The sequence below is a fragment of the Protomyctophum bolini genome (assembly GCF_963924005.1).
Source record: "Protomyctophum bolini genome assembly, chromosome: 17".
NCBI classification, from domain to species: Eukaryota; Metazoa; Chordata; class Actinopteri; order Myctophiformes; family Myctophidae; genus Protomyctophum; species Protomyctophum bolini.
The window spans coordinates 41,364,876-41,390,466 of NC_137878.1; the positions used below are offsets into that span (position 1 = coordinate 41,364,876).

The window sequence follows — 25,591 nt, forward strand, 5'->3', positions numbered from 1 at the left end:
AGCATTTATTTCATATTTACATGTCTTCTGTGGTCTCTAACATTACACCTATAGCTACATGTTTAAGCATTTATTTCATATTTACATATCTTCTGTGGTCTCTAACATTACACCTATAGCTACATGTTTAAGCATTTATTTCATATTTACATGTCTTCCGTGGTCTCTAACATTACACCTATAGCTACATGTTTAAGCATTTATTTCATATTTACATTGTCTTCTGTGGTCTCTAACATTACACCTATAGCTACATGTTTAAGCATTTATTTCATATTTACATGTCTTCTGTGGTCTCTAACATTACACCTATAGCTACATGTTTAAGCATTTATTTCATATTTACATATCTTCTGTGGACTCTAACATTACACCTATAGCTACATGTTTAAGCATTTATTTCATATTTACATATTTACTGACACTTATCTCAGACATGCTCTAGTATGCGAAGAGTCTGTGAAGTATCTCCTCTGGTGAAAAGCTGGAGGTCGCACGATGACAGGCCATCAGTCAAATCTGGTCACATTTATCAGACTTATAATGTAAACAAATCATAATTCTAATCTGAATGTGGCTGAACGTATACTGTAGATCTGTTTCACGGCCAAGCTACACCAGGCAATTTTGCGCGCATGCGTTTACTGCGCGCGTTTGGATAGGACCAATACATGTCAATGATACCAGCTACACCAGACGCACGGATACCGCGGGCCATCCTACGCGTGCTCTAAAAAAATAGGATCGGTTCTACATTTTTTACGTGCGTATAATGCCCCCATGCGCACGTATCTATATATTCTCCCGGAAGGTCCCGCACAAACCTGCCGCGTGTCTGACAGATCGATGTATAGCCCGATGGGCATTTGGCTTTACGCAGGCGTTTAGATTAAACGCTACGAGAAAAGCCTGGTGTAGCTTGGCCGTCAGGCTGGATTAGGCCTAAATGGGGCCTAATATGTGCTTGTGTTGCTGAACCAAGTCAATGAACTGACCGGTGTGTGTGTGTGTGTGTGTGTGTCTGTTCTTTTTAATGAACTGACCGGTGTGTGTGTGTGTGTCTGTTCTTTTTAATGAACTGACCGGTGTGTGTGTGTGTGTCTGTTCTTTTTAATGAACTGACCGGTGTGTGCCTGTTCTTTTTGTGTGTTTCAGATTTGGACGCATCGGTCGCCTGGTGACCCGCGCTGCCCTGAACGGCGGTGGCAAGGTGGACATCGTGGCCATCAATGACCCGTTCATTGATGTGGACTACATGGTGAGTAGCTCAGTGCAGCCTTGTGGTCAGAGTGTCCGCCCTGAGACTGGGAGGCCGGGGGTTCATGTGTCTATTCTAACGGTGTCCTGGTGGGGGCGCTGTTTCCCTGCTCCAGGTGTACATGTTCAAGTACGACTCCACCCACGGCGTGTGGAAGCACGGAGACGTGAGGAACGAGGACGGCAAGCTGTGCATCGGAGGAATGAAGATCACCGTCTTCCATGAGTACGTGCACGCACGCACGCACGCACGCACGCACGCACGCACGCACGCACACACACACGCACACACACACTGAGGCAACATGAAGATCACCGTCTTCCATGAGTACGCACACACGCACGCACGCACGCACGCACGCACACACGCACGCACGCACGCACGCACGCACGCACGCACGCACGCACACACACACACACACACACACACACATACACACTGAGGCAACATGAAGATCACCGTCTTCCATGAGTACGCACACACACACACACACACACACACACACACACACACACACACACACACACACATACACACTGAGGCAACATGAAGATCACCGTCTTCCATGAGTACACGCACGCACGCACGCACACACACACACACGCACGCACTGAGGCAACATGAAGATCACCGTCTTCCATGAGTACGCACACACACACACACACACACACACACACGCACGCACACACACACACACGCACGCACTGAGGCAACATGAAGATCACCGTCTTCCATGAGTACGTGCACGCACGCACGCACGCACGCACGCACGCACGCACGCACGCACGCACGCACGCACGCACGCACGCACGCACGCACGCACACACACACTGAGGCAACATGAAGATCAGCGTCTCCCACTATGAGTACGTCCTCATTTTCTTTACAATTGACTAATTCAGGGCATTTATCAGGCGCTGTTAATCCAGACTGACTTACAGTAAGGCCAGAACAACACATAATGTAAATACATCATACTGTAGAAATAGTCATGAATAGAATAATCATAAGCTATATAAGAACCGACGGATGGACTATGGGCGACGGTACCCGTTACCTTTTGATCCAATCATCTAACAGTATTGTAGCGATCCCAGGAGACGTACTGTAATTACCAATGATAAAGATCTCTCTTTATTACTCCAAAGATCACTCATTTAACCCATTCTGACCTGAGATCAGATTCATACGAGGTTTCCACTGGACACACACTGGTCTGATGAACCCATTCTGACCTGAGATCAGATTCTAAAAAAATGTCAGTCGTTCTTCGATTTTTCAAAAATAGCAGATCTACAAGCTCGTAGCGCGCCACTCGGTGGCGCGCTACGAGCTTGTAGGTCTGCTATTTTTCAATAGCTAAAGCATAACATGATGCCAACACCAAAACGGGTTCCCGGTCAGAATGGGTTAACAACAGCATTTGTGCACATCCAAGTTAGTCATGTACTCTCAACCTAACTATACACACAGAGCCTCCACAAAGGACCCCCGTCAGCCGTCACTCACTCCCCAGTCCTCCAAGTCCCACCCCCAAGACAGTCCTATTGGCTGCAGCCATAGCTGGCCGCTACACTATATACACTATATGTATAGGCTACAGTGAAACTATACACTATAGAGTGCTACTGTATATGTCTCTACATAAAATGCCATCAAAGTTACATAAATTGAGCCTGTGAGGTCGTCGAGGCTAGTGCGAGTGCTACGGCAGTATAAGTCCTCTTTGGTTTGTTTTCAACCCTCTGTAACTAAAGGCAACACATTAGTGTGTATATACTGTACTGTATATGGTGTTGAATCAATCAGTGGTTCTGAAACTCTTTCCGCGCCAATAAGGATATCAGTCTAATCAACGTCCCTGTGTGTGTGTGTGTGTGTGTGTGCGTGTGTGTGTGTGTGTGTGTGTGTGTGTGTGTGTGTGTGTGTGTGTGTGTGTGTGTGTGTGTAACAGGAGGAACCCAGCTGACATCCCGTGGGAACAGGCTGGAGCTTACTACGTCGTTGAGTCTACCGGCGTCTTCACCACCATCGACAAGGCCGCTGTAAGTTGTCTTGGAAAACGTTACCGCGATGATGTCGATATAGCGTTCACAGCTTTAGAGTATATATGAATAGAGAAGACTGTATATATATATTATAGAGTCAGTGCCGAAGTCCTGACGTCACTCGCTCATCCCCTGGTTCTAAAGTCCTCTGATGTCACTCGCTCATCCCCTGGGTCTAAAGTCCTCTGATGTCACTCGCTCATCCCCTGGTTCTAAAGTCTCTGACATCACTCGCTCATCCTCCTGGTTCTAAAGTCCTCTGACGTCACTCGCTCATCCCCTGGTTCTAAAGTCACTGACGTCACTCGCTCATCCTCCTGGTTCTAAAGTCCTCTGATGTCACTCGCTCATCCCCTGGTTCTAAAGTCTCTGACATCACTCGCTCATCCCCCTGGTTCTAAAGTCACTGACGTCACTCGCTCATCCCCTGGTTCTAAAGTCACTGACGTCACTCGCTCATCCCCCTGGTTCTAAAGTCTCTGACGTCACTCGCTCATCCCCCTGGTTCTAAAGTCTCTGACGTCACTCGCTCATCCCCTGGTTTTAAAGTCCTCTGATGTCACTCGCTCATCCCCTGGTTCTAAAGTCACTGACGTCACTCGCTCATCCCCTGGTTCTAAAGTCTCTGACGTCACTCGCTCATCCCCTGGTTTTAAAGTCCTCTGATGTCACTCGCTCATCCCCTGGTTTCTAAAGTCTCTGACGTCACTCGCTCATCCCCCTGGTTCTAAAGTCACTGACGTCACTCGCTCATCCCCTGGTTATAAAGTCTCTGACATCACTCGCTCATCCCCTGGTTCTAAAGTCTCTGACGTGCACTCGCTCATCCCCTGGTTCTAAAGTCCTCTGATGTCACTCGCTCATCCCCTGGTTTCTAAAGTCTCTGACGTCACTCGCTCATCCCCCTGGTTCTAAAGTCTCTGACGTCACTCGCTCATCCCCTGGTTCTAAAGTCTCTGACGTGCACTCGCTCATCCCCTGGTTCTAAAGTCTCTGACGTCACTCGCTCATCCCCTGGTTTTAAAGTCCTCTGATGTCACTCGCTCATCCCCTGGTTTCTAAAGTCTCTGACGTCACTCGCTCATCCCCCTGGTTCTAAAGTCTCTGACGTCACTCGCTCATCCCCTGGTTCTAAAGTCTCTGACGTCACTCGCTCATCCCCTGGTTTTAAAGTCTCTGACGTCACTCGCTCATCCCCTGGTTTTAAAGTCCTCTGATGTCACTCGCTCATCCCCTGGTTTCTAAAGTCTCTGACGTCACTCGCTCATCCCCCTGGTTCTAAAGTCTCTGACGTCACTCGCTCATCCCCTGGTTCTAAAGTCTCTGACGTCACTCGCTCATCCCCCTGGTTCTAAAGTCACTGACATCACTCGCTCATCCTCCTGGTTCTAAAGTCTCTGACATCACTCGCTCATCCCCCTGGTTCTAAAGTCACTGACGTCACTCGCTCATCCCCTGGTTCTAAAGTCACTGACGTCACTCGCTCATCCCCTGGTTCTAAAGTCTCTGACATCACTCGCTCATCCTCCTGGTTCTAAAGTCTCTGACGTCACTCGCTCATCCCCTGGTTCTAAAGTCTCTGACGTCACTCGCTCATCCCCTGGTTCTAAAGTCTCTGACATCACTCGCTCATCCTCCTGGTTCTAAAGTCTCTGACGTCACTCGCTCATCCCCTGGTTCTAAAGTCACTGACGTCACTCGCTCATCCCCTGTTTCCAAGGGGTTCGTTGGACGGTTTTTTCCCCCCCCTCTATGAAGAATAACATTATGGGGTCATCTTAAAATCGTCTCATATAATAATTGTGGTTCCAAAATAACATAACCAAACTGTCTCTGCAGCGATATATTGTCGTGCAGGTGTCATATTTCATATACGGTCCGTTTCTTAACCCACACGTTGGCGGCATTAAAACTCTAAAATGTCTGCCGAGGACTTAATTAACTTCTTTTTTATGATCTCCCAGACTGCCAACAACGCCATTAGCGCCTTTTTAAAACGTGTATAACGTTTATTTATTTTTATTTATTTTTGAAAAAATTAAAATTAAAATACAAATACAAATACAAATACAAATACAAATACAAATGTATAGAAACTGGCGGTCAGGGCCCTCTTTTGCGCCCCCTAGTGGCGGTTGGTCCAGCAGTAATTCAGAAAACGGTCGCGATTCAGAAGTCGACATTTAGTGGAATCTGCAGGTCTCACAAAAAAGGCTATAAATAAAAGCCTCCATACTGTGACGTAACATCTGAAGTATTAACATGTGACCCCGTGTGGCCTCCTCCAATCGACATGCAGGCTCACTTCAAGGGCGGGGCCAAGAAGGTGCTGATCTCCGCCCCCAGCGCCGACGCCCCCATGTTCGTCATGGGCGTCAACCACGACAAGTACGACCCGTCCATGACCGTCGTCAGGTACGAGGACACTCGTCGCAGTCTCTTGAATAGTTTTCACGTATAGTTTTAGTCACATTTTATTAAGTCACCTGGAATGTTCTATAGTGTTTAGTCTAAGTTTTAGTCGACTAAATGTCATGCGATTTTAGTCGACTGAATCTACAGTTGATTTAGTCGACTGAAATGTGTTTTGACAGGCCTTGATGTCGTTGTAATGACATATTTTACACGCGTTGTGAGATTGTGTATATCTGCTATTTTCAGCATGCAACCCAGCATAAAACTGGATCTCTTTGTCCACTAGGGTCCCTTCCTAGCATTTTAGTCTAGTTTTTTTTTATTTGTTGACGAAATTGTCAGTATATTTAGTCTTAGTTTTAGTCATCATAGATTCGTTTTTATTTAGTTTTTTTTTTTAGTCGACGAAAACTGCTCCTCTGTCCAGTTTGTTTATCGTGTTGGAGAGCAGAAAAACAGTCTGTATTATTATTAGTATACAGACTTATATATAAACTTATATACTATATGCTTGCATGGGTGGGTAAATAATATCTATACTCACCACCAGAGTCTTAATTGTTTGTGTGTAAATTCACTACATACGGCTTTCGGTTGTTCGCTATATACGTAAATGATAAATGGTGCATTTATATATAGCGCCTTTATCCAAGGCGCTTTACACATAGATGGTGCATTACATTCACCCATTCATACACACATTCACACACCTTTATATAGATGGTGCATTACATTCACCCATTCACACACACATTCATACACCTTTACATAGATTGTGCATTACATTCACCCATTCAGACACACATTCATACACCTTTACATAGATGGTGCATTACATTCACCCATTCAGACACACATTCATACACCTTTACATAGATGGTGCATTACATTCACCCATTCACACACACATTCATACACCTTTACATAGATTGTGCATTACATTCACCCATTCATTCACACACACACATTCATACACCCGATTGCGGCGGACAAAACTATTGGCTATTAAATCTAAATAAAAAAGTAAAGGAAGAAAAGTAATTTTAACTGTTCTTCTGATCCACAGCAATGCTTCCTGCACCACCAACTGCCTGGCTCCTCTGGCCAAGGTTATCAACGACAACTTCGGAATCATTGAGGGGCTCATGGTAAGAAAGACACTGGACACCTACATTATATATTTTTTTTATCCCACGATTTTGTAACCCATTTTCCACCCCTGTGTCAATCATCTACTGTGATCCTGGGCTCTACACACCCTCCACCAACCTAGTCCCCATATATGGGGGACAAGGGGAGAGCAACCTAGTCCCCATATATGGGGGACAAGGGGAGACCAACCTAGTCCCCATATATGGGGGACAAGGGGAGAGCAACCTAGTCCCCATATATGGGGGACAAGGGGAGACCAACCTAGTCCCCATATATGGGGGACAAGGGGAGAGCAACGGACTTGAACTCATGCTTCCTTCATGCCTGAGTGTCCAAGTTGCTCCTTTACACCTGACAGGGGGGAGTTTCCCTGGTTGGACGTAGCGCGTGGAAGGAACACGTTATTCCAACCAGTTCCTTTCCCCTCCATCAGGCGCCTCGGCTGGCCAGGGGGAGGCAGTTTAGAGACCAGGATTACTGCATGTTTTTTGTGAGGGTACGGGGAGAACATGTGAGGCTACCTACTCTAGGGGACACGGGGAGAACATGTGAGGCTACCTACCCTATAGGGGACACGGGGAGAACATGTGAGGGTACCTACCCTAGGGGACACGGGGAGAACATGTGAGGGTACCTACCCTAGGGGACACGGGGAGAACATGTGAGGGTACCTATCCTAGGGGACACGGGGAGAACATGTGAGGGTACCTACCCTAGGGGACACGGGGAGAACATGTGAGGGTACCTACCCTAGGGGACACGGGGAGAACATGTGAGGGTACCTACCCTAGGGGACACGGGGAGAACATGTGAGGGTACCTACCCTAGGGGACACGGGGAGAACATGTGAGGGTACCTACCCTAGGGGACACGGGAGAACATGTGAGGGTACCTACCCTAGGGGACACGGGGAGAACATGTGAGGGTACCTACCCTAGGGGACACGGGAGAACATGTGAGGGTACCTACCCTATAGGGGACACGGGGAGAACATGCAAACTCCACACAGAGTTTTATCCCTTTTCTCTTTGAATCTTTGTCTCCGTGTGAAGTGGTAACGGCCGGTCCGTCTTGCGGTGTGTTTTTTTAACCGTGCAGAGCACCGTCCACGCTGTGACCGCCACCCAGAAGACCGTCGACGGACCGTCCGGAAAGCTGTGGCGGGACGGCCGCGGAGCCTCCCAGAACATCATCCCCGCCTCCACTGGCGCCGCCAAGGCTGTGGGCAAAGTGGTGCCCGAGCTCCAAGGGTGAGAACGAGGCTGTGTGGGGCAACATGGATCAGGGGGTGGTGCAACATGGATCAGGGGGTGGTGCAACATGGATCAGGGGGTGGTGCAACTTTGACGATGGAGAGAGCCACTATGTGGGAAGTGAGGACGCTGGCGTCGACTGTTCACCGCTTCACCTCCCAATGTATGAATGAATGAACCTTCACCTCCCAATGTATGAATGAATGAACCTTCACCTCCCAATGTATGAATGAATGAACCTTCACCTCCCAATGTATGAATGAATGAACCTTCACCTCCCAATGTATGAATGAATGAACCTTCACCTCCCAATGTATGAATGAATGAACCTTCACCTCCCAATGTATGAATGAATGAACCTTCACCTCCCAATGTATGAATGAATGAACCTTCACCTCCCAATGTATGAATGAATGAACCTTCACCTCCCAATGTATGAATGAATGAACCTTCACCTCCCAATGTATGAATGAATGAACCTTCACCTCCCAACGTATGAATGAATGAACCTTCACCTCCCAATGTATGAATGAATGAACCTTCACCTCCCAACGTATGAATGAATGAACCTTCACCTCCCAATGTATGAATGAATGAACCTTCACCTCCCAACGTATGAATGAATGAACCTTCACCTCCCAATGTATGAATGAATGAACCTTCACCTCCCAATGTATGAATGAATGAACCTTCACCTCCCAACGTATGAATGAATGAACCTTCACCTCCCAATGTATGAATGAATGAACCTTCACCTCCCAATGTATGAATGAATGAACCTTCACCTCCCAATGTATGAATGAATGAACCTTCACCTCCCAACGTATGAATGAATGAACCTTCACCTCCCAATGTATGAATGAATGAACCTTCACCTCCCAATGTATGAATGAATGAACCTTCACCTCCCAACGTATGAATGAATGAACCTTCACCTCCCAACGTATGAATGAATGAACCTTCACCTCCCAATGTATGAATGAATGAACCTTCACCTCCCAATGTATGAATGAATGAACCTTCACCTCCCAATGTATGAATGAATGAACCTTCACCTCCCAATGTATGAATGAATGAACCTTCACCTCCCAATGTATGAATGAATGAACCTTCACCTCCCAACGTATGAATGAATGAACCTTCACCTCCCAACGTATGAATGAATGAACCTTCACCTCCCAACGTATGAATGAATGAACCTTCACCTCCCAATGTATGAATGAATGAACCTTCACCTCCCAATGTATGAATGAATGAACCTTCACCTCCCAATGTATGAATGAATGGACCGTTGTAAAGCGCTTTGAGCACTTGGAAAAGCGCTATAAAAATGCAATTTATTATTATTATTATTATTATTATTATAGGGCTGTCATCTTGTGATGTGTCTTGGGGGTGTAACGTGTCTCTCTGTGTCTCTCTCGCCTCGCAGCAAGATCACCGGTATGGCGTTCCGCGTCCCCACCCCCAACGTGTCTGTGGTCGACCTGACCGTGCGCCTGGAGAGGCCCGTAAGTGCACCGGATTTATACAGTGTTGTTTTTGGCATGCAGCAACTTTCTATTTTAGTTTTAGTCATAATTATAGTCTAATTGGAATGAATCTTCATTTAGTTTTATTAGTCACCTGGGAATGTTTCAGTGTTCAGTCTAGTTTAGTCTAGTCTAGTTTTTTTTAGTCGACTAAATCTACAGGTGATTTAGTCGACTACAATGTATTTTGGCGGGCCTTGATGTTGTCGTCATGACTGATTTTACTTAAAGGTATATTCAGTGATTTCACTCAAAAAACCTTAGGTTTCGTTTTTGGCTGTGGGACCTATAAGCCTTCGTCCAATCAGGATAGAGAGTCAAAAACGAAACCTAAGGTTTTTTTGACCCCCAGGGGTTAACTGGGGACAGGGAGGAACTTATAAAGTGCTTTATAAATAAAATGTACTTTATACTTACTGACTTACTTACTGTATACCATAATAAAGCCTATATTCGACCGTAAACCACACGCTTCATTTCACTGCAGGCACCGATGGAGATGATCAGGAAGGTCGTCAAGGCTGCAGCTGATGGTCCCATGCATGGCGTTCTGGGATACACAGAGGACCAGGTACTTAAAACAAGCACACCTGAACTTCAAACGTAGATACACAGAGAGGACCAGGTTCATAAAACAAGCACACCTGAACTTCAAACGTAGATACACAGAGGACCAGGTACATAAAACAAGCACACCTGAACTTCAAACGTAGATACACAGAGAGGACCAGGTTCATAAAACAACCTGCTCAGCAGACAGAGTGACAGACAGTGTCTTCCAGTTTAATGAACTGAAACACAGTATTTATTTTCAGAAGGTCAAGCATTGATTAATTAAAATATGACCCGCATGTCTTGCCATGCATGCTCAAGATGTAATGTACACATGTAGCCACTAGATGGAGACACATCTCCGGTTACTGTTGGTTCAGGGCTCAGGAGATCCTTAATGTTATGCAGGTTTAGATGTACAATTTGATATATTTGAACATTTACTTAAGTACTGTTCTTAAGTATAATTATGAGGCATTTGTACTTTACTTGCGTGTTTTCAATTTCAATGCATTCTACTCCACTACATCTCACATCTCACAAATATTGTTTACTGTATTGTATTACTTTGTCTTACTATTTGTATATTACTATTTGTATATTCATTTTGGTGAGAACCACATATAAGCCCTCCCTGGGTTTCTTTTCTCACCTGCACACACTTCTCTTTTATTGATGTTACCTTTTTGTACTGTTTTTATTGTGCGATTAAACATAGATAAACAGTCTAAAACAGAGAGGACCAGGTACATAAAACAAGCACACCTGAACTTCAAACATAGATACACAGAGGACCAGGTACATAAAACAAGCACACCTGTTCAAACGTAGATACACAGAGGACCAGGTACATAAAACAAGCACACCTGAACTTCAAACATAGATACACAGAGGACCAGGTACATAAAACAAGCACACCTGAACTTCAAACATAGATACACAGAGGACCAGGTATACATAAAACAAGCACACCTGTTCAAACGTAGATACACAGAGGACCAGGTACATAAAACAAGCACACCCTGAACTTCAAACGTAGATACACAGAGGACCAGGTACATAAAACAAGCACACCTGTTCAAACGTAGATACACAGAGGACCATGAGGTACATAAAACAAGCACACCTGTTCAAACGTAGATACACAGAGGACCAGGTACATAAAACAAGCACACCTGTTCAAACGTAGATACACAGAGGACCATGAGGTACATAAAACAAGCACACCTGAACTTCAAACGTAGATACACAGAGGACCATGAGGTACATAAAACAAGCACGATTAAACTAAACTAAACTAATCTAATCATGTCCGTCCGTCTCCTCCTCAGGTCGTGTCCACAGACTTCAACGGTGACGTGCGCTCTTCCATCTTTGACGCCAACGCTTGCATCGCTCTGAACGACCACTTTGTCAAGCTGGTGTCCTGGTACGGAAACTCTATCATGTTGTCTGTTGTCTTTATCTGTCCTGGTACGGAAACTCTATCATGTTGTCTGTTGTCTTTATCTGTTGTCTGTTGTCTTTATCTGTCCTGGTACGGAAACTCTATCATGTTGTCTGTTGTCTTTATCTGTTGTCTGTTGTCTTTATCTGTCCTGGTACGGAAACTCTATCATGTTGTCTGTTGTCTTTATCTGTTGTCTGTTGTCTTTATCTGTTGTCTGTTGTCTTTATCTGTCCTGGTACGGAAACTCTATCATGTTGTCTGTTGTCTTTATCTGTCCTGGTACGGAAACTCTATCATGTTGTCTGTTGTCTTTATCTGTTGTCTGTTGTCTTTATCTGTCCTGGTAGGGAAACTTTATCTGTTGTCCTATACTCCTTCAGAGCGAGCCTCTCTCTCCCTCTCTCTCTCTCTCTCTCTCTCTCTCTCTTTGACGCATTAACCCATAATATTAAGCAGCATCTGCTTGGCCTCTCTTTTTAATGTGCTTTACACTGTTGGTCATTAACCACTTTCCCTGTTTTTTTGGTGTCTAAAGATGTAATTATAATAATAATGTTGGAAAATATCCAAAATGGTGCAAAATATAGCAGGTTGTCAATTAGCTCGCAACAAATGTGCGATGTGGCGTGTTCTGTGTTGCGAGCTTGTTTTCATTTCATATTCGTCGTACGACAAAGTATTATACAGTGGTTAATAATCAAGAGTAGGCCAAGGTGTATTTATTGGAGTTTACAGTATTTTAGGCAGGTCACTCTCTGGTGTGGTTTGGAAAATTCACTTATACATATTATACAGTATAAGGTTGGGAAATTCCTTTTTACAAATCATGTCACGCTGGCAAAATATGATGTCTATATTTTGCGAAGGTGCAGAAAGTGGGTGGATGGCCTTGCTGTAGGCCTACTGCACACGTCCAACACATGTGGGGCAGCCTATATTTCTACAGGCTGAAATATAGGCTGCACTGTACCCTCCTGTACTGTTCCGTCAAATAAGAGTATTGATCAATTCTGACCTGAGATCAGATTCATACGAGGTTTCCACTGGACACACACTGGTCTGATGAACCCATTCTGACCTGAGATCAGATTCATACGAGGTTTCCACCGGACACACACTGGTCTGATGAATTTTTCAAAAATAGCAGACCTACAAGCTCGTATCGCGCCACTCGGTGGCGCGATACGAGCTTGTAGATCTGCTATTTTTCAATAGCTAAAGCATAACATGATGCTAACACCAAAACGGGTGCCCGGTCAGAATGGGTTATCTGAACAGAACAACAGACACGGAGACAGTGACCTGACCTAAAGCAACCACACAGTACAATCTTATTTATAGAACTACTAACCCCAACGACGTAGGGTAGGGCTACTGTATATACAGTATACTGCAGATTCTATATACGAGAGCAGATCGAGCTTTCCTGCCACAACCTTTCTTTTTTTTCCTCACTATATATACTACAAGTGTCGCTTGTCTCATTTTGCGATGCGAGAGCTCGGACTATATTATAGCCAACAACAACATGCGCCGACTCGGGACACCTGAATGCCTCATGGCTGCCCTCCTCCCCTCCTCCCCTCCTCCCCTCCTCCCCTCCTCCCCTCCTCTCCTCCTCTCCTCCTCCCCTCCTCCCCTCCTCCCCTCCTCTCCTCCTCCCCTCCTCTCCTCCTCCCCTCCTCCCCTCCTCCCCTCCTCTCCTCCTCCCCTCCTCTCCTCCTCCCCTCCTCCCCTCCTCCCCTCCTCCCCTCCTCTCCTCCTCCCCTCCTCCCCTCCTCTCCTCCTCCCCTCCTCCCCTCCTCTCCTCCTCCCCTCCTCCCCTCCTCTCCTCCTCCCCTCCTCTCCTCCTCCCCTCCTCCCCTCCTCTCCTCCTCCCCTCCTCCCCTCCTCTCCTCCTCCCCTCCTCCCCTCCTCCCCTCCTCCCCTCTCTCCTAGTGTCTACAGCAGGGGTTCCCACACTCTTTTGACTTAAAGGGACACTTCACCCTTTTTGCAAAAAAATATATGTTAATGACGTTTAGAAGCTATAGTACACTTTCCTGGGGGTCTTTATGTGTGTAATATGTGGTTTTAGATATTTTTGATTGTAGCAGTGAGCCTGTTGTCTCTGATGTCATGGACACTGGGCTCACTTCCTTCCTGGACTACATGTTGTCTCAGTAAGACAGCTCTCCCCCCTATCCACAAGGAGGAGCAGTGCACCAAAGAATTATGGGAATTGTAGTCCAGGAAGGTAGTGAGACCAGTGTCCATGACATCAGAGATAACAGGCTCACTGCTACAATCTAAAATATCTAAAACCACATATTACACTGCACATAAAGACCCCCCAGGAAAGTGATCTAAAGCTTCTAAACGTCATTAACATATATTTTTTTGCAAAAAGGGTGAAGTGTCCCTTTAAGAGCTACTTTCAAAAAGTACCAGCTCAACAAGATCCACCCACCCAAAACATTATTATCCCATTGCTGAAAATATAGTAAAAACATTTAACTGAGGTGGCCGTTAGAGATACTGTACAAGACAAACGCACTTGGAATTGGAAATAGACTAGGGGTGACATGGAATTGGTATAGGGTTTGTGTCAGGCCCTTTTGGATGTCAATAAGTCAATCAAGTCACCTTAATTCAAGTGGCAGATTTTTATATTTATATTATGATATATTTTTAGGAGCATGTCATGTGATCTATACCTGCACAGCCTTTGTGATCTACTGGTAGATCGCGATCTATACCTTTTGGGCACCCCTGGTCAATAGAGCGCCGCAGTCCCCGCCCCCTTTCAGAAAAGCGAGTGGCCCAGGAAGTGAAAGCCCAATGCATTCTCCCATCGGCACTTCTAATATAATTTATTTAAAGACGGTTATACGCCGCGGACAAAGCCAATTCGGATCGTGACGAATCATGACAATGAACACAATATTTTGGGCCGATCAAATAATTTATAAGACGAAAAATAAAACAAATAGTGTTGTCTCCTGACTTTCTTTTCTTCTTTCTAATGATTTGATCGTCCCAAAATATTGTGTTCATTGTCATGATTCGTCACGATCCGAATTGGCTTTGTCCGCGGCGTAACCGTCTTTAAATAAATTATATTAGAAGTGCCGATGGCAGAATGCATGGGGCTTTCACTTCCTGGGCCACTCGCTTTTCTGAAAGGGGGCGGGGACTGCGGCGCTCTATAGCATCAGGGTCTTGAGCTCTGCTGTGTGTCGTTATAGCTTCCCTGTCGCTCCGCAGTGTGTCTGCGTATAGGCTGCGGTGGCGGTGGTGTTGTGTGCCCCTTCCCCTTTCCAAGCTGTCCATTGGTTGGATTTGCTCCCAGTGTCCGTTTTTTGCTCGCCTCACGTATTTTCTCCCTGGTGGTGACGCAGTGCCCTTCAGTCAGCCTAATATCCTGCTCTCTCTCTGACCTTCCCCGTGACCCGTGGGAGGCCCGGCCATGTAGAGGAGGTCCACATTTCTGCCCCCATATATGACACCTACAGTGCCAATCGCAGCATTCATGCATATATATAGGCAGACGCCTGCATCCATTGTCTGCTGTACTGGGGAATGTCCTTCCTTGTGTCCTTGTGTCCAAGTCTAATATAATCCTCTAACATCAAACCTATAACCTCATATAAGCGTTATACCCGCTTCCCTGTGCATATACAGTAGCTACACAAACTGTAACTATTCAGGGAATCGGGGCTTCGTCACTATATATAACTCACAATAACTGCTTGAAACGTAACCTTATAACCTTACAAAATAAAACTATGCCTTAAGCCTGCCTAACCTTAACCTATATTTAACTGAAACAATCAGAAAGGTTTCCTGTCAGAAAGCGGTTTTTATTTACGAACAAAGAAGGAGTCTGTATAACCTCAGATATTAGAGCCCATGATGTTGTTGTGATTATGGACCTACCATCTGTATATATTATGCACTACTAGGCAAGCGGGTTTGCTCCTTTTCGCTGCGAATAGCATGCAGACAGCATGCAAAAACTAAATCTATAGCATGTTTTTTTTTTTTTTATATAATATTATAATATATTTTTTATCCCACGATTTTGTAACCCATTTTTCACCCCTGTGTCAATCATCTAATGTGATCCTGGGCTCTACACACCCTCCGCCAACCTGGGGAGAGCAACGGACTTGAACTCATGCTTCCTTCATGCCTGACTGTCCAGGTTGCTCCTTTACAACCTGACAGGGGGGGGGAGTTTCCCTGGTTGGACGTAGCGTAGCGCGTGGAAGGAACACGTTATTCCAACCAGTTCCTTTCCCCTCCATCAGGCGCCCCGGCTGGCCAGGGGGAGGCAGTTTAGAGACCAGGATTACTGCATGTTTTTTGTGAGGGTACTACCTACCCTAGGGGACACGGGGGAGAACATGCAAACTCCACACAGAAAGGCCCTTTCGCCAACCCAAACTTCTCCCTCTCTCTCCCTCTCTCACTAACTCTAGGTACGACAATGAATACGGCTACAGCCACCGTGTGTGCGACCTCCTCCTGCACATGTACAGCAAGGAGCATTAGTAAGGACCCATTACTACTGTAAATACAGTATACGACCGCTAAGAGTTGAAAACGGGTTGATGTCTTAGAGTATATATGAATAGAGAAAAGGCACCCAGCGGAAAACCCTGAGGCCAAATGGACATATATAGTGGCCGAATGAAGGTATTGCAGCGCTGGGCCCCCAAACACATGAACGCGCTGGTTCCGTTATGACTGTCACTGTGCAACGTTCACGACGGCAGCACGCTCGTGCGCGTTCAACGGCAGCGCGTTCATGCGTTTTGGGGCAAATCCCATCCCAGAATGCACTCTGTTCCTATATACCCGGAAGGAGGAGTGAAATCGCCTCATGCGCTTTTGAAGCAACTTAATGCAAAGCGGACGGAAGGAGAACTCGGGTGCCGTCTCTACTCTCTATTCATATATACTCTAAGGTTGATGTGCTCCCCATCATGGGGACCCCATGTGCTCCGTTCTTGTGTCTGGAAGAAGGGGCAGCTAATAAAGCTTGCGATCTGGACCACAAGCCAAACATAATATAATATACGATGTATATATATATATATATATATATATACACAGATAAAGATACAGGGGGGGGGGGGGCTTTGGTGGTCCAGTGTGCAGGCTTTTAACACGGGGCTGCTAGCTGCCTATATGGCTTGAGTTGAAGCATGACTACTGCAAGGCGACTAACTGATTTGGAAGCTTTTAATTTTATTCTTTTTATTTCATCTGAGCTGCTGGGGGGGGGGGGGGGGGGGGGAGGAGGGGGGGAGGAGGAGGAGGGGAGAGGGGGGGTGCCTGCCTGCCTGCCTGTCACAGGATGACGGGGATTTGATGCTTTGCTTCTAAAATAAATTATTATTATTATTTGGCTGTTTTTTTTAGTTTTGGATATAGAAGGTTATGCGCGTGACATCATCGTCAAACCAGGAAGTTATGCAGGAACGCCTACACTGAGTGGCAAAAAAACTACTTTCCTGCAGGCCTTGACAGCCCCATACTGTACATCCACACAGAAAAGTCCTTGTCCGATCGCATTAAAACAACGTTAAACAATGTTAACCCATTCTGACCTGAGATCAGATTCATACGAGGTTTCCCACTGGACACACACTGGTCTGATGAACCCATTCTGACCTGAGATCAGATTCTAAAAATGTCAGTAGTTCTTCGATTTTTTTCAAAAATAGCAGACCTACAAGCTCGTAGCGCGCCACTCGGTGGCGCGCTACGAGCTTGTAGATCTGCTATTTTTCAATAGCTAAAGCATGACATGATGCTAACACCAAAATGGGTGCCCGGTCAGAATGGGTTAAACTCACTTTGCCTGTTGCTTTGCCACTCCATGTGCCGTTCACTTTAAGCATGCGCATAATACCCTAGTCTATACTGTACCTATACTATATAGCACTAGGTGTGGCCTTAATAATTGGAAACGCTTTTGGGATCATCTGAGTTGACTAACTAACGCTGTCCTGTTGGGTTGATGATGTTCCAACAATACGGGCTGAGTTGGAAAGACTTGGTTTGAATAAAGTGCTTCTAAAAAATCTCTCTCTCTCTCTCTCTCTCTCTCCACGGTGTCTCTCTCTCTCTCTCTCTCTCTCTCTCTCTCTCTCTCTCTCTCTCTCTGTAGGTACGACAACGAGTACGCCTACAGCCACCGCGTCATCGACCTTCTCCTGCACATGCAGAACAAGGAAGTCGTGTAGATGTTCCTTCCTAGTGCCATCTTTGACTGTAAAGATGTTCCTTCCTAGTGCCATCTTTGACTGTAAAGATGTTCCTATATCGTACCATCTTTAACTGTAAAGATGTTCCTATATCGTACCATCTTTAACTGTAAAGATGTTCCTTCCTAGTGCCATCTTTAACTGTAAAGATGTTCCTATATCGTACCATCTTTGACTGTAAAGATGTTCCTTCCTAGTACCATCTTTAACTGTAAAGATGTTCCTTCCTAGTGCCATCTTTAACTGTAAAGATGTTCCTTCCTAGTACCATCTTTAACTGTAAAGATGTTCCTTCCTAGTACCATCTTTGACTGTAAAGATGTTCCTATATCGTACCATCTTTAACTGTAAAGATGTTCCTATCGTATACCATCTTTAACTGGACTCGTGTCATCTTTCTGTTCATCCTCGTGGGAACAACCCCCCCTCCTCCCTCCTCCCTCCCCCTCCTTCCTATTCCCTCTTAGTTTACATTTCCTTTTTATACAATAAACTATATAAACCTCTGCTCTGTTCGGACTAATCGTAGGTATATGTTGTTATACCTACTGTATCTATATCGACACAATTATCGCAGTTGTTCCATCACTGAACTGTATATCACTGCCTGATGGACGGGTCTTTACTACACAATGAACAATCAATAAAAGTCCTCCATTTGTACCATAGTCTGATGTTTCTGTGGTCTGTGTGATGAAATTGTGTGTGTGTGTGTGTGTGTGTGTGTGTATAGCCTGGCCCAGACAGCATGCTTTCTGGTCTAGAGGGGCGGGTAGGGTAGCCTGGCCCAGCCAGCGTGCTTTCTGGTCTAGAGGGGCGGGTAGGGTAGCCTGGCCCAGACAGCGTGCTTTCTGGTCTAGAGGGGCGGGTAGGGTAGCCTGGCCCAGACAGCGTGCTTTCTGGTCTAGAGGGGCGGGTAGGGTAGCCTGGCCCAGACAGCGTGCTTTCTGGTCTAGAGGGGCGGGTAGGGTAGCCTGGCCCAGACAGCGTGCTTTCTGGTCTAGAGGGGCGGGTAGCCTGGCCCAGACAGCGTGGCTCCTTGGCTCTCCTTGGCTGCAGCTCAACCGCTCCAAGAGAGATGGGTCAAATGCGGAGAACAAATTTCACTGCGGTGACAAATCGTATGACTTCGACATTGACTTCGGCTCATGTGTTTTGGAATAACTGGAAATCACAGACAGACTTCTATTATATCACCCCAGTGATATAATACAAAATACTTATTAATAGTTATTCTTATCCTACTGGGGAAAACCTACATGAGTCACTTACTGCATATGCGTCTCACTACAGTCACAGCTGAGTCAGGTTTGTGACAAACAGTGACATTGAAAAGTTCTTGCTGTCAGCATGCAGCCAGTAACTGTATGTGAAAATGCATATATATATATATTTTTTTAAATCACACCTGCGTGAAGCGAGAGGCGCTCTTTTCATCATACATCATCATCTCCTTCCCACCAATCAGAATTGGTGTCCTCGCCGTCGACTTCAATATTTGTGTTTTACACAAACCCTCAAAGCCGAGGGTTTAACGTTACTGGCAGAGCTGTGTATAACTCATTTTGCCTATAGAGCGTCGCAGTCCCGCCCCCTTTCAGAACAACGAGTGGCCCATAGGCTTTTCTTAAAGTATTTATTTAAAGACGGTTACGCCGCGGACAAAGCCAACTCGGATCGTGACAAATCATGACAATGAACACGACAATGTTTTGGTGCCGATCAAATAATTTATAAGAAGAAAAACAAAACAAATAGTGTTGTCTTTCCTGCCTTTATTTTCTTCTTTCTAATGATTTGATCGGCCCCAAAACATAGTGTTCATTGTCATGATTGGTCACGATCCGAGTTGGCTTTGTCCGTGGCGAGAACCGTGTTTAAATAAATACTTTAAGAAATGCCTATGAGGGAAAATGAACGGCGATTTCTTTCCCGGGTCTCTCGAGGGGGCGGGACTGCGACGCTCTATTGTCTTGGCCAGTTCACATTGAGACTTCAGTCTCAATGTGGTTTTTAACCCATTCTGACCTGAGATCAGATTCATACGAGGTTTCCACTGGACACACACTGGGTCTGATTAACCCATTCTGACCTGAGATCAGATTCTAAAAAATGTCAGTCGTTCTTCGATTAAAAGAAAAATAGCAGACCTATAAGCTCGTGAGCTATGAGCTTGTAGATCTGCTATGTCATGCGCATACAGCACATAAACAAACAAGCAGGTTGTTTATTTTCACTTTATATAGAATATTTAAAAATGATACACAAAGTCAATGAAAAATGTGAAGGAGACCCTCCAGGGGGTAGAGAAGTGTCATTCTCTAGGAATAATTATGTGTACATTCATCACAGGATAAATAACTACATCCACTTTGAATAATTCATACAGATCTATCACAAATAAAACATACATATCATAGGTAGAGGGGACAACAATACGGACCATATTAAGAAGATAAGAAAACAGCAGAACGTAGGTTATCACTGTTGAGACGAGAGAGAGAAGCCTGGAGCTGTTGCCCCCGCGACCCGACTGCAGATAAGCGGTTGAAGATCGATGGATATCACAAACAATAGCCTAAAAGAAAGTCCCAAACCATAAAACCTATATGGGGGGAAATATCGAATGGACTGTATTGTTGTTTTCGTCGACTAAAACTAAGACGAAAGATGTTTGTCGACTACCTTTTTCCACTGACGAAAACTAAGCTATGATGACTAATACTAAGACTAAATATACTGACAATTTCGTCAACAAATAAAAACTAGACTAAGATGTTAGGAAGGGACTATAGTGGACAAGAGATCCAGTATAAGTCATTTTACACTTGCGGTTGCATGCTGAAAATAGCAGATCTACAAGCTCACAACTGAGCTTGTAGATCTGCTATTTTTAGCAAGTGAAAAAAAACCCAGTAATAATTAGGACGGCATCAAGGCCCGCCAAAACACATTTGACTACAAATTAGTCGACTGAAACTAGACTAACACTAAGACATTCCGGGTGACTAAAATGTGACTAAAACTAAAGTGAAAACTATTCAAGAGACTAAAACTAAAATCTAAATTTGCTGCCAAAAACAACACTGGACTCTATGACCTTACAGCTGTATTGCATCTCTCAGCACTCCCTCCCTGGCCTGGCATGTAGTCCCTCCCACTCCCACACCATCCGCTGCGCCTCTATTCCTGCCTCTACGGTAGCCAAACGCCGCAGTCGAGTCGTTCACTTTGTTTATGTGTTGGTTCTGCTATCTGCTGTGCAGGCATTAGTGCAGAGTGACTGCTCTCCTCTCCTATCGTCTGTGCAAGGCAGGTTACTGCTCCTCTCCTCTCCTCTCCTCTGTGCAGGGCAGGTTACTGCTGCTCTCCTCTCCTCTCCTCTCCTCTCCTCTGTGCAGGGCAGGTTACTGCTCCTCTCCTCTCCTCTCCTCTCGTCTGTGCAGGGCAGGTTACTGCTCCTCTCCTCTCCTCTCCTCTCCTCTCCTCTGCTCTCCAGGACCGAGTTGAGTAGCTCTGCACTTCAGCTGCTGTCATTTCAACGTCGCATCGTAGCCTGTCTTCTTGTGTATTCTTCTGATAGCAATAAGTTAGCAACCGTTTTGTTTTCTTAAAGCCCCGTTTGGATTACCTACACACTCTACAGCAGGTGCGCAGGCTTTTCATCGGAGGAAGAAGAGGAAGAGGAGGAGGTTTCATATACTTTTATATTTTAACCTGATAACAAGGAGGAGGAGTTAATCAAAGCGGTGTTATTCATGCCGGATTTCGAGCATTTCAGATTCTCCTACTCGAGCATGAACCCGTTAGGACTGGTGTCGGGGGAGAGCGGCGCCTACCTGGCCCAGCAGCAGCACCACCAGCTGACGGGCGGCCCGGTACCGGTACCGGGCCCGGACTCTGGCCCGGTGGACTCGGACCCCTCCTCCTCCTCCGTCGGGCCCACCACCGGCGGATCCTTTCTCGGGGAGAACGGATCATCGTCGGCCATGATGACGACGCCGGACGGTTGGAGCTCCTCCACCGGCCTGGACCTGGTGACTGCAGGCTCCCTGCCGTCCTCCTACCTGTACCACCACCTGAGCAACCCGTTCCTCCACCGTGGGGGGGTCATCGGGGGGTCCGCGGCCCACCCATCCCACCCCCCCGCCGCCATGGCGCTGCGCAACGACCTGGGCTCCAACATCAGCGTGCTGAAAACGCTTAATCTGAGGTTCCGGTGCTTCCTGGCCAAGGTATGTTGTTTGTTGTTGTTGTTGTTGTTGTTGTTGTTGTTGTTGTTGTGAATGCCTGGTCTCTCTAAAACGCAGTGGTTCTGAACCATATGGGGGTCCGGGGACCCCTTGAAGAGAGGAGATCCAGCCAGGTGGTCCCACCTAGCTCTGGTCCATAGCCTTCTCTTTGCTTCGATTCGGCAGAATAGAAGCAGCTAGTAGAAGGCTAACTATGGACCAGGGGCCTATTTCACGAAACTTGGATTAGAGATTAAGCCGGGCTTTAACACATATCCTGGCTTAATATATCCTGGATCAGTGCTTAACCGGTTTCATGAAAGCTGGTTGATCTTGCCAGATTAACTTAACCAGTTAACCTGGATATGTTGAGGCTTGATTCGGTTTCATGAAAGTGATGCTACATAAATTACCATGGGAACTTATGCTTTGGACTTAGCCTGCTCCGGACCAGGCTAACAGCCAGGTTTAACCTAATCCTGATGTCTTTACTGTTCATTAAGCAGTCAAACTGATCACAAACCAATGATGTTTTCCAGATGTATTCAATTATTATGGGTTTATGTTGCCTTATTTGTATCGGTCTGCATTAAAGGACTAATTTAAGCACTATATAAAATCAAATAACCAAAATATATAGGCTGCACAACATCATGACAGCTTGTGAGCTTGTAGATCAGCTGCTTTTGGTGAATGTTCCCCATGAATAGGTTTGCTGTCGTGCAAGTGCACGGTTAAGAATAATTATTATATTATATTATTATTCTTTGTAAAAGTGAAAACCACTAAATATTACCATTACTCATTGTTTTACAACATATTGTAACGTTTCACCCACTACTAGTCCTACATACTTACACCTAGAAACCCCATTCAAACCTATTTAGGTTCATCCTACGGTGGACATGTGTGCCTGAAAAGGAATCTTTGAAATGTTTCATAGTTTTAGAAATATAGTGCTTTCAAATTTGAGACATTTATAGGCAGATAGTGGCACTTCAAAAAATCACTTTCACCTAGAAACTCCATTCACACTTTGTAAAATTCAGCTTACTGTGGAAACACATGCTGGAACTTTTTACTTTGAAATGTTTTGTAGTTTCGGAGTTATGTAACTTAAACGCCCAATGCATTCTCAATGGCAATAGAACAAACTTTGGCATGCTAACCCATGAACCTATGACCCTCACCAGTCTGGCCCCTGTCTGGAAAACAACCCCCTTCCCCAAAGGTAGCTCCCTCAGAGGAGGGAGTTATGGCCAAATATCACAATGCGACAATATCATTATGCTTACAATATTAAGAATTCTGTTTTAAGTTAATAGTAGTGGTAAAATGTAAACTATATTTTTGGGGTAGTTAATCATTCAGTCTATCCACTATTGAGAGTATGTTCTCTCTTTAATTACAGCAGCAGTATTTATTTTAGAAGCTTAAGTCCTTGTATCAGTTGGTCTTGAATAGATTATAGTAAAGACAATGAGATATACAGAAGGGGGCTGTAATGCAACTATTAAGGATGCAAACTGCCTTAATACCCCATGAAGAAGAAGGATCAGTAAATCTTTGATCCACAGAAGGGGTCTAGAGACAACAAGCCAGACTGTCTATTAAACCAGGCTTGCTGATCCCGGCTCGCCAAATCCGCCAATTCTGAGCCTCGCTTGGCTTTAGTGGAACGGAATAAACCAGGCTGTAAAGATCAGGATTTAAAAAGCCTGGCTTTGGCCTATATCCTGGATTAGTTAATCCAAGATTCGTGAAATAGGCCCCAGAGCTAGTGCATGGTCCCCCAGCTAAATGATGGAGTTGGTAACCAAATGGACCCTTGTATGTAGATCTCAAGAATGTAAAATGAAACCAAATGGACCCAAACTATCCATTTAAGTCTGCTCCAAACGGGTCCAAACGGGTCCACTTAAGCCTCCTTAGAGAGGCCTTTAAGTCTTTCACTCAAAACCCATCTCTTCTCCTAGCCGCAATTTGCAAATTGCAATACTTTATTGGCAGTTTAAGAAAATTACAGAAAGTGACATCATTTAAAAAAAAAAACGCCAAATGGACTTAGACACAAAAAAGCCTTGGCTTGTTTCCATTGTGGTCCACTTTGTAACATGAAACTATACACATACATACTGTACAGACAAAACAACCATGGAACATATAATAAATAATCCTTATATATAAGGCTGGGAGCTATATACATATAGGACAAGAGGTACCCTGGGAGAATAGTCCTGAGCATGGGATATTGTACCAAGAGTACGAGCTAATGCCATCCGGTAGGAGGTATAGAACTCCACGTTATGTGTATACTAGATTTAAACACTCTTTTGTTCCCCTGTCAACTAAAATGCTCAATCAGGGATTGACGAATGCACTTTAATGACTCGGATATTCAGGGATTGCTAAAAACACTTTTTTGACTAGTTGCACTTTATCAAGGGAACGTGTGCAATATCTCTGTTTTGTGTATGTTGGGTGTTTCATGGTGTTCTTCCTTTTCGTGTCTGTTTCGTGTCTGTCATTTGTACGCAGCTGTGACTCTGTCTCTCCAAGACACATGTCTCCCAAGGGAGACAAATAAATAAAGACAACCTTGAACCTTGAACGTTCCGTTGTTGTCGATCGCCTCGGGAGTGTTTTGGCTTCACCGAGCTACTTCAGCCACACCCGGGATAGCATCCGGTCCGTCGCTGAATGTGCTCCGCTGCTATAAATCGCTGGGCGCTCTGGTTTAAGGGGTTAAATAACCCCCCGGGCGTTCTGGGTGTTAACCCATTTTGGTGATTTAAACATCATGTTATAATTTAGCTATTGGAAAAATAGCAGACCTATACAAGCTCATAGCGCGCCACCGAGTGGCGCGCTATGAGCTTGTATAGGTCTGCTTTTTTTTTGTTGAAAAATCGTGAAAATGTGGCACAAATCTTTGAATATATATTCTTACTCGTAATCTTTGCTTCTGGGAGGGAGGGGTGGGTGGGTTCCTGGAACAACATATTTTCAGATGGGGGTCGGCGGCCAATTACATATAATCTGGGGGTCGTTGACATGAAAAGGTTTGAAAAACGAATGACACACAGAAACATGGGGGTTTTCAGAACCACTGACACAGAAACATGGGGGTTTTCAGAACCACTGACACATAGAAACATGGGGGTTTTGAGAACCACTGACACAGAAACATGGGGGTTTTCAGAACCACTGACACAGAAACATGGGGGTTTTCAGAACCACTGACACATAGAAACATGGGGGTTTTGAGAACCACTGACACAGAAACATGGGGGTTTTCAGAACCACTGACACATAGAAACATGGGGGTTTTGAGAACCACTGACACAGAAACATGGGGGTTTTCAGAACCACTGACACATAGAAACATGGGGGTTTTGAGAACCACTGACACAGAAACATGGGGGTTTTCAGAACCACTGAC

At 45.3% G+C, this 25,591-nt stretch overlaps 2 protein-coding genes across 3 annotated transcripts in view; both read left to right on the forward strand.

Moving 5' to 3' along the window:
- The window catches only part of LOC308332234 (glyceraldehyde-3-phosphate dehydrogenase-like), a 24,987-nt gene extending 6,420 nt beyond the window's left edge, over positions 1–18,567 (forward strand). The window contains exons 3-13 of one of the 2 annotated variants that reach the window (XM_080788001.1): positions 1,156–1,258; positions 1,374–1,483; positions 3,213–3,303; positions 5,606–5,721; positions 6,788–6,869; positions 7,972–8,123; positions 9,559–9,637; positions 10,146–10,229; positions 11,542–11,639; positions 16,124–16,195; positions 17,821–18,567. In XM_080788001.1, coding sequence (XP_080644127.1) covers positions 1,156–1,258; positions 1,374–1,483; positions 3,213–3,303; positions 5,606–5,721; positions 6,788–6,869; positions 7,972–8,123; positions 9,559–9,637; positions 10,146–10,229; positions 11,542–11,639; positions 16,124–16,195; position 17,821 — 988 coding nt within the window. In that variant the 3' untranslated portion in view covers positions 17,822–18,567. The remainder of the gene's footprint in view (positions 1–1,155; positions 1,259–1,373; positions 1,484–3,212; positions 3,304–5,605; positions 5,722–6,787; positions 6,870–7,971; positions 8,124–9,558; positions 9,638–10,145; positions 10,230–11,541; positions 11,640–16,123; positions 16,196–17,820) is intronic. The other variant, XM_080788000.1, reaches the window with a different exon arrangement.
- Positions 18,568–21,714: 3,147 nt separating this feature from the next.
- LOC308331788 (non-homologous end joining factor IFFO1-like) overlaps positions 21,715–25,591 on the forward strand; it is a gene marked incomplete at both ends in the record, with an annotated part of 33,359 nt that continues 29,482 nt past the window's right edge. Inside the window, one exon of the mRNA XM_080787281.1 lies at positions 21,715–22,152. Coding sequence (XP_080643407.1) covers positions 21,715–22,152 — 438 coding nt within the window. The remainder of the gene's footprint in view (positions 22,153–25,591) is intronic.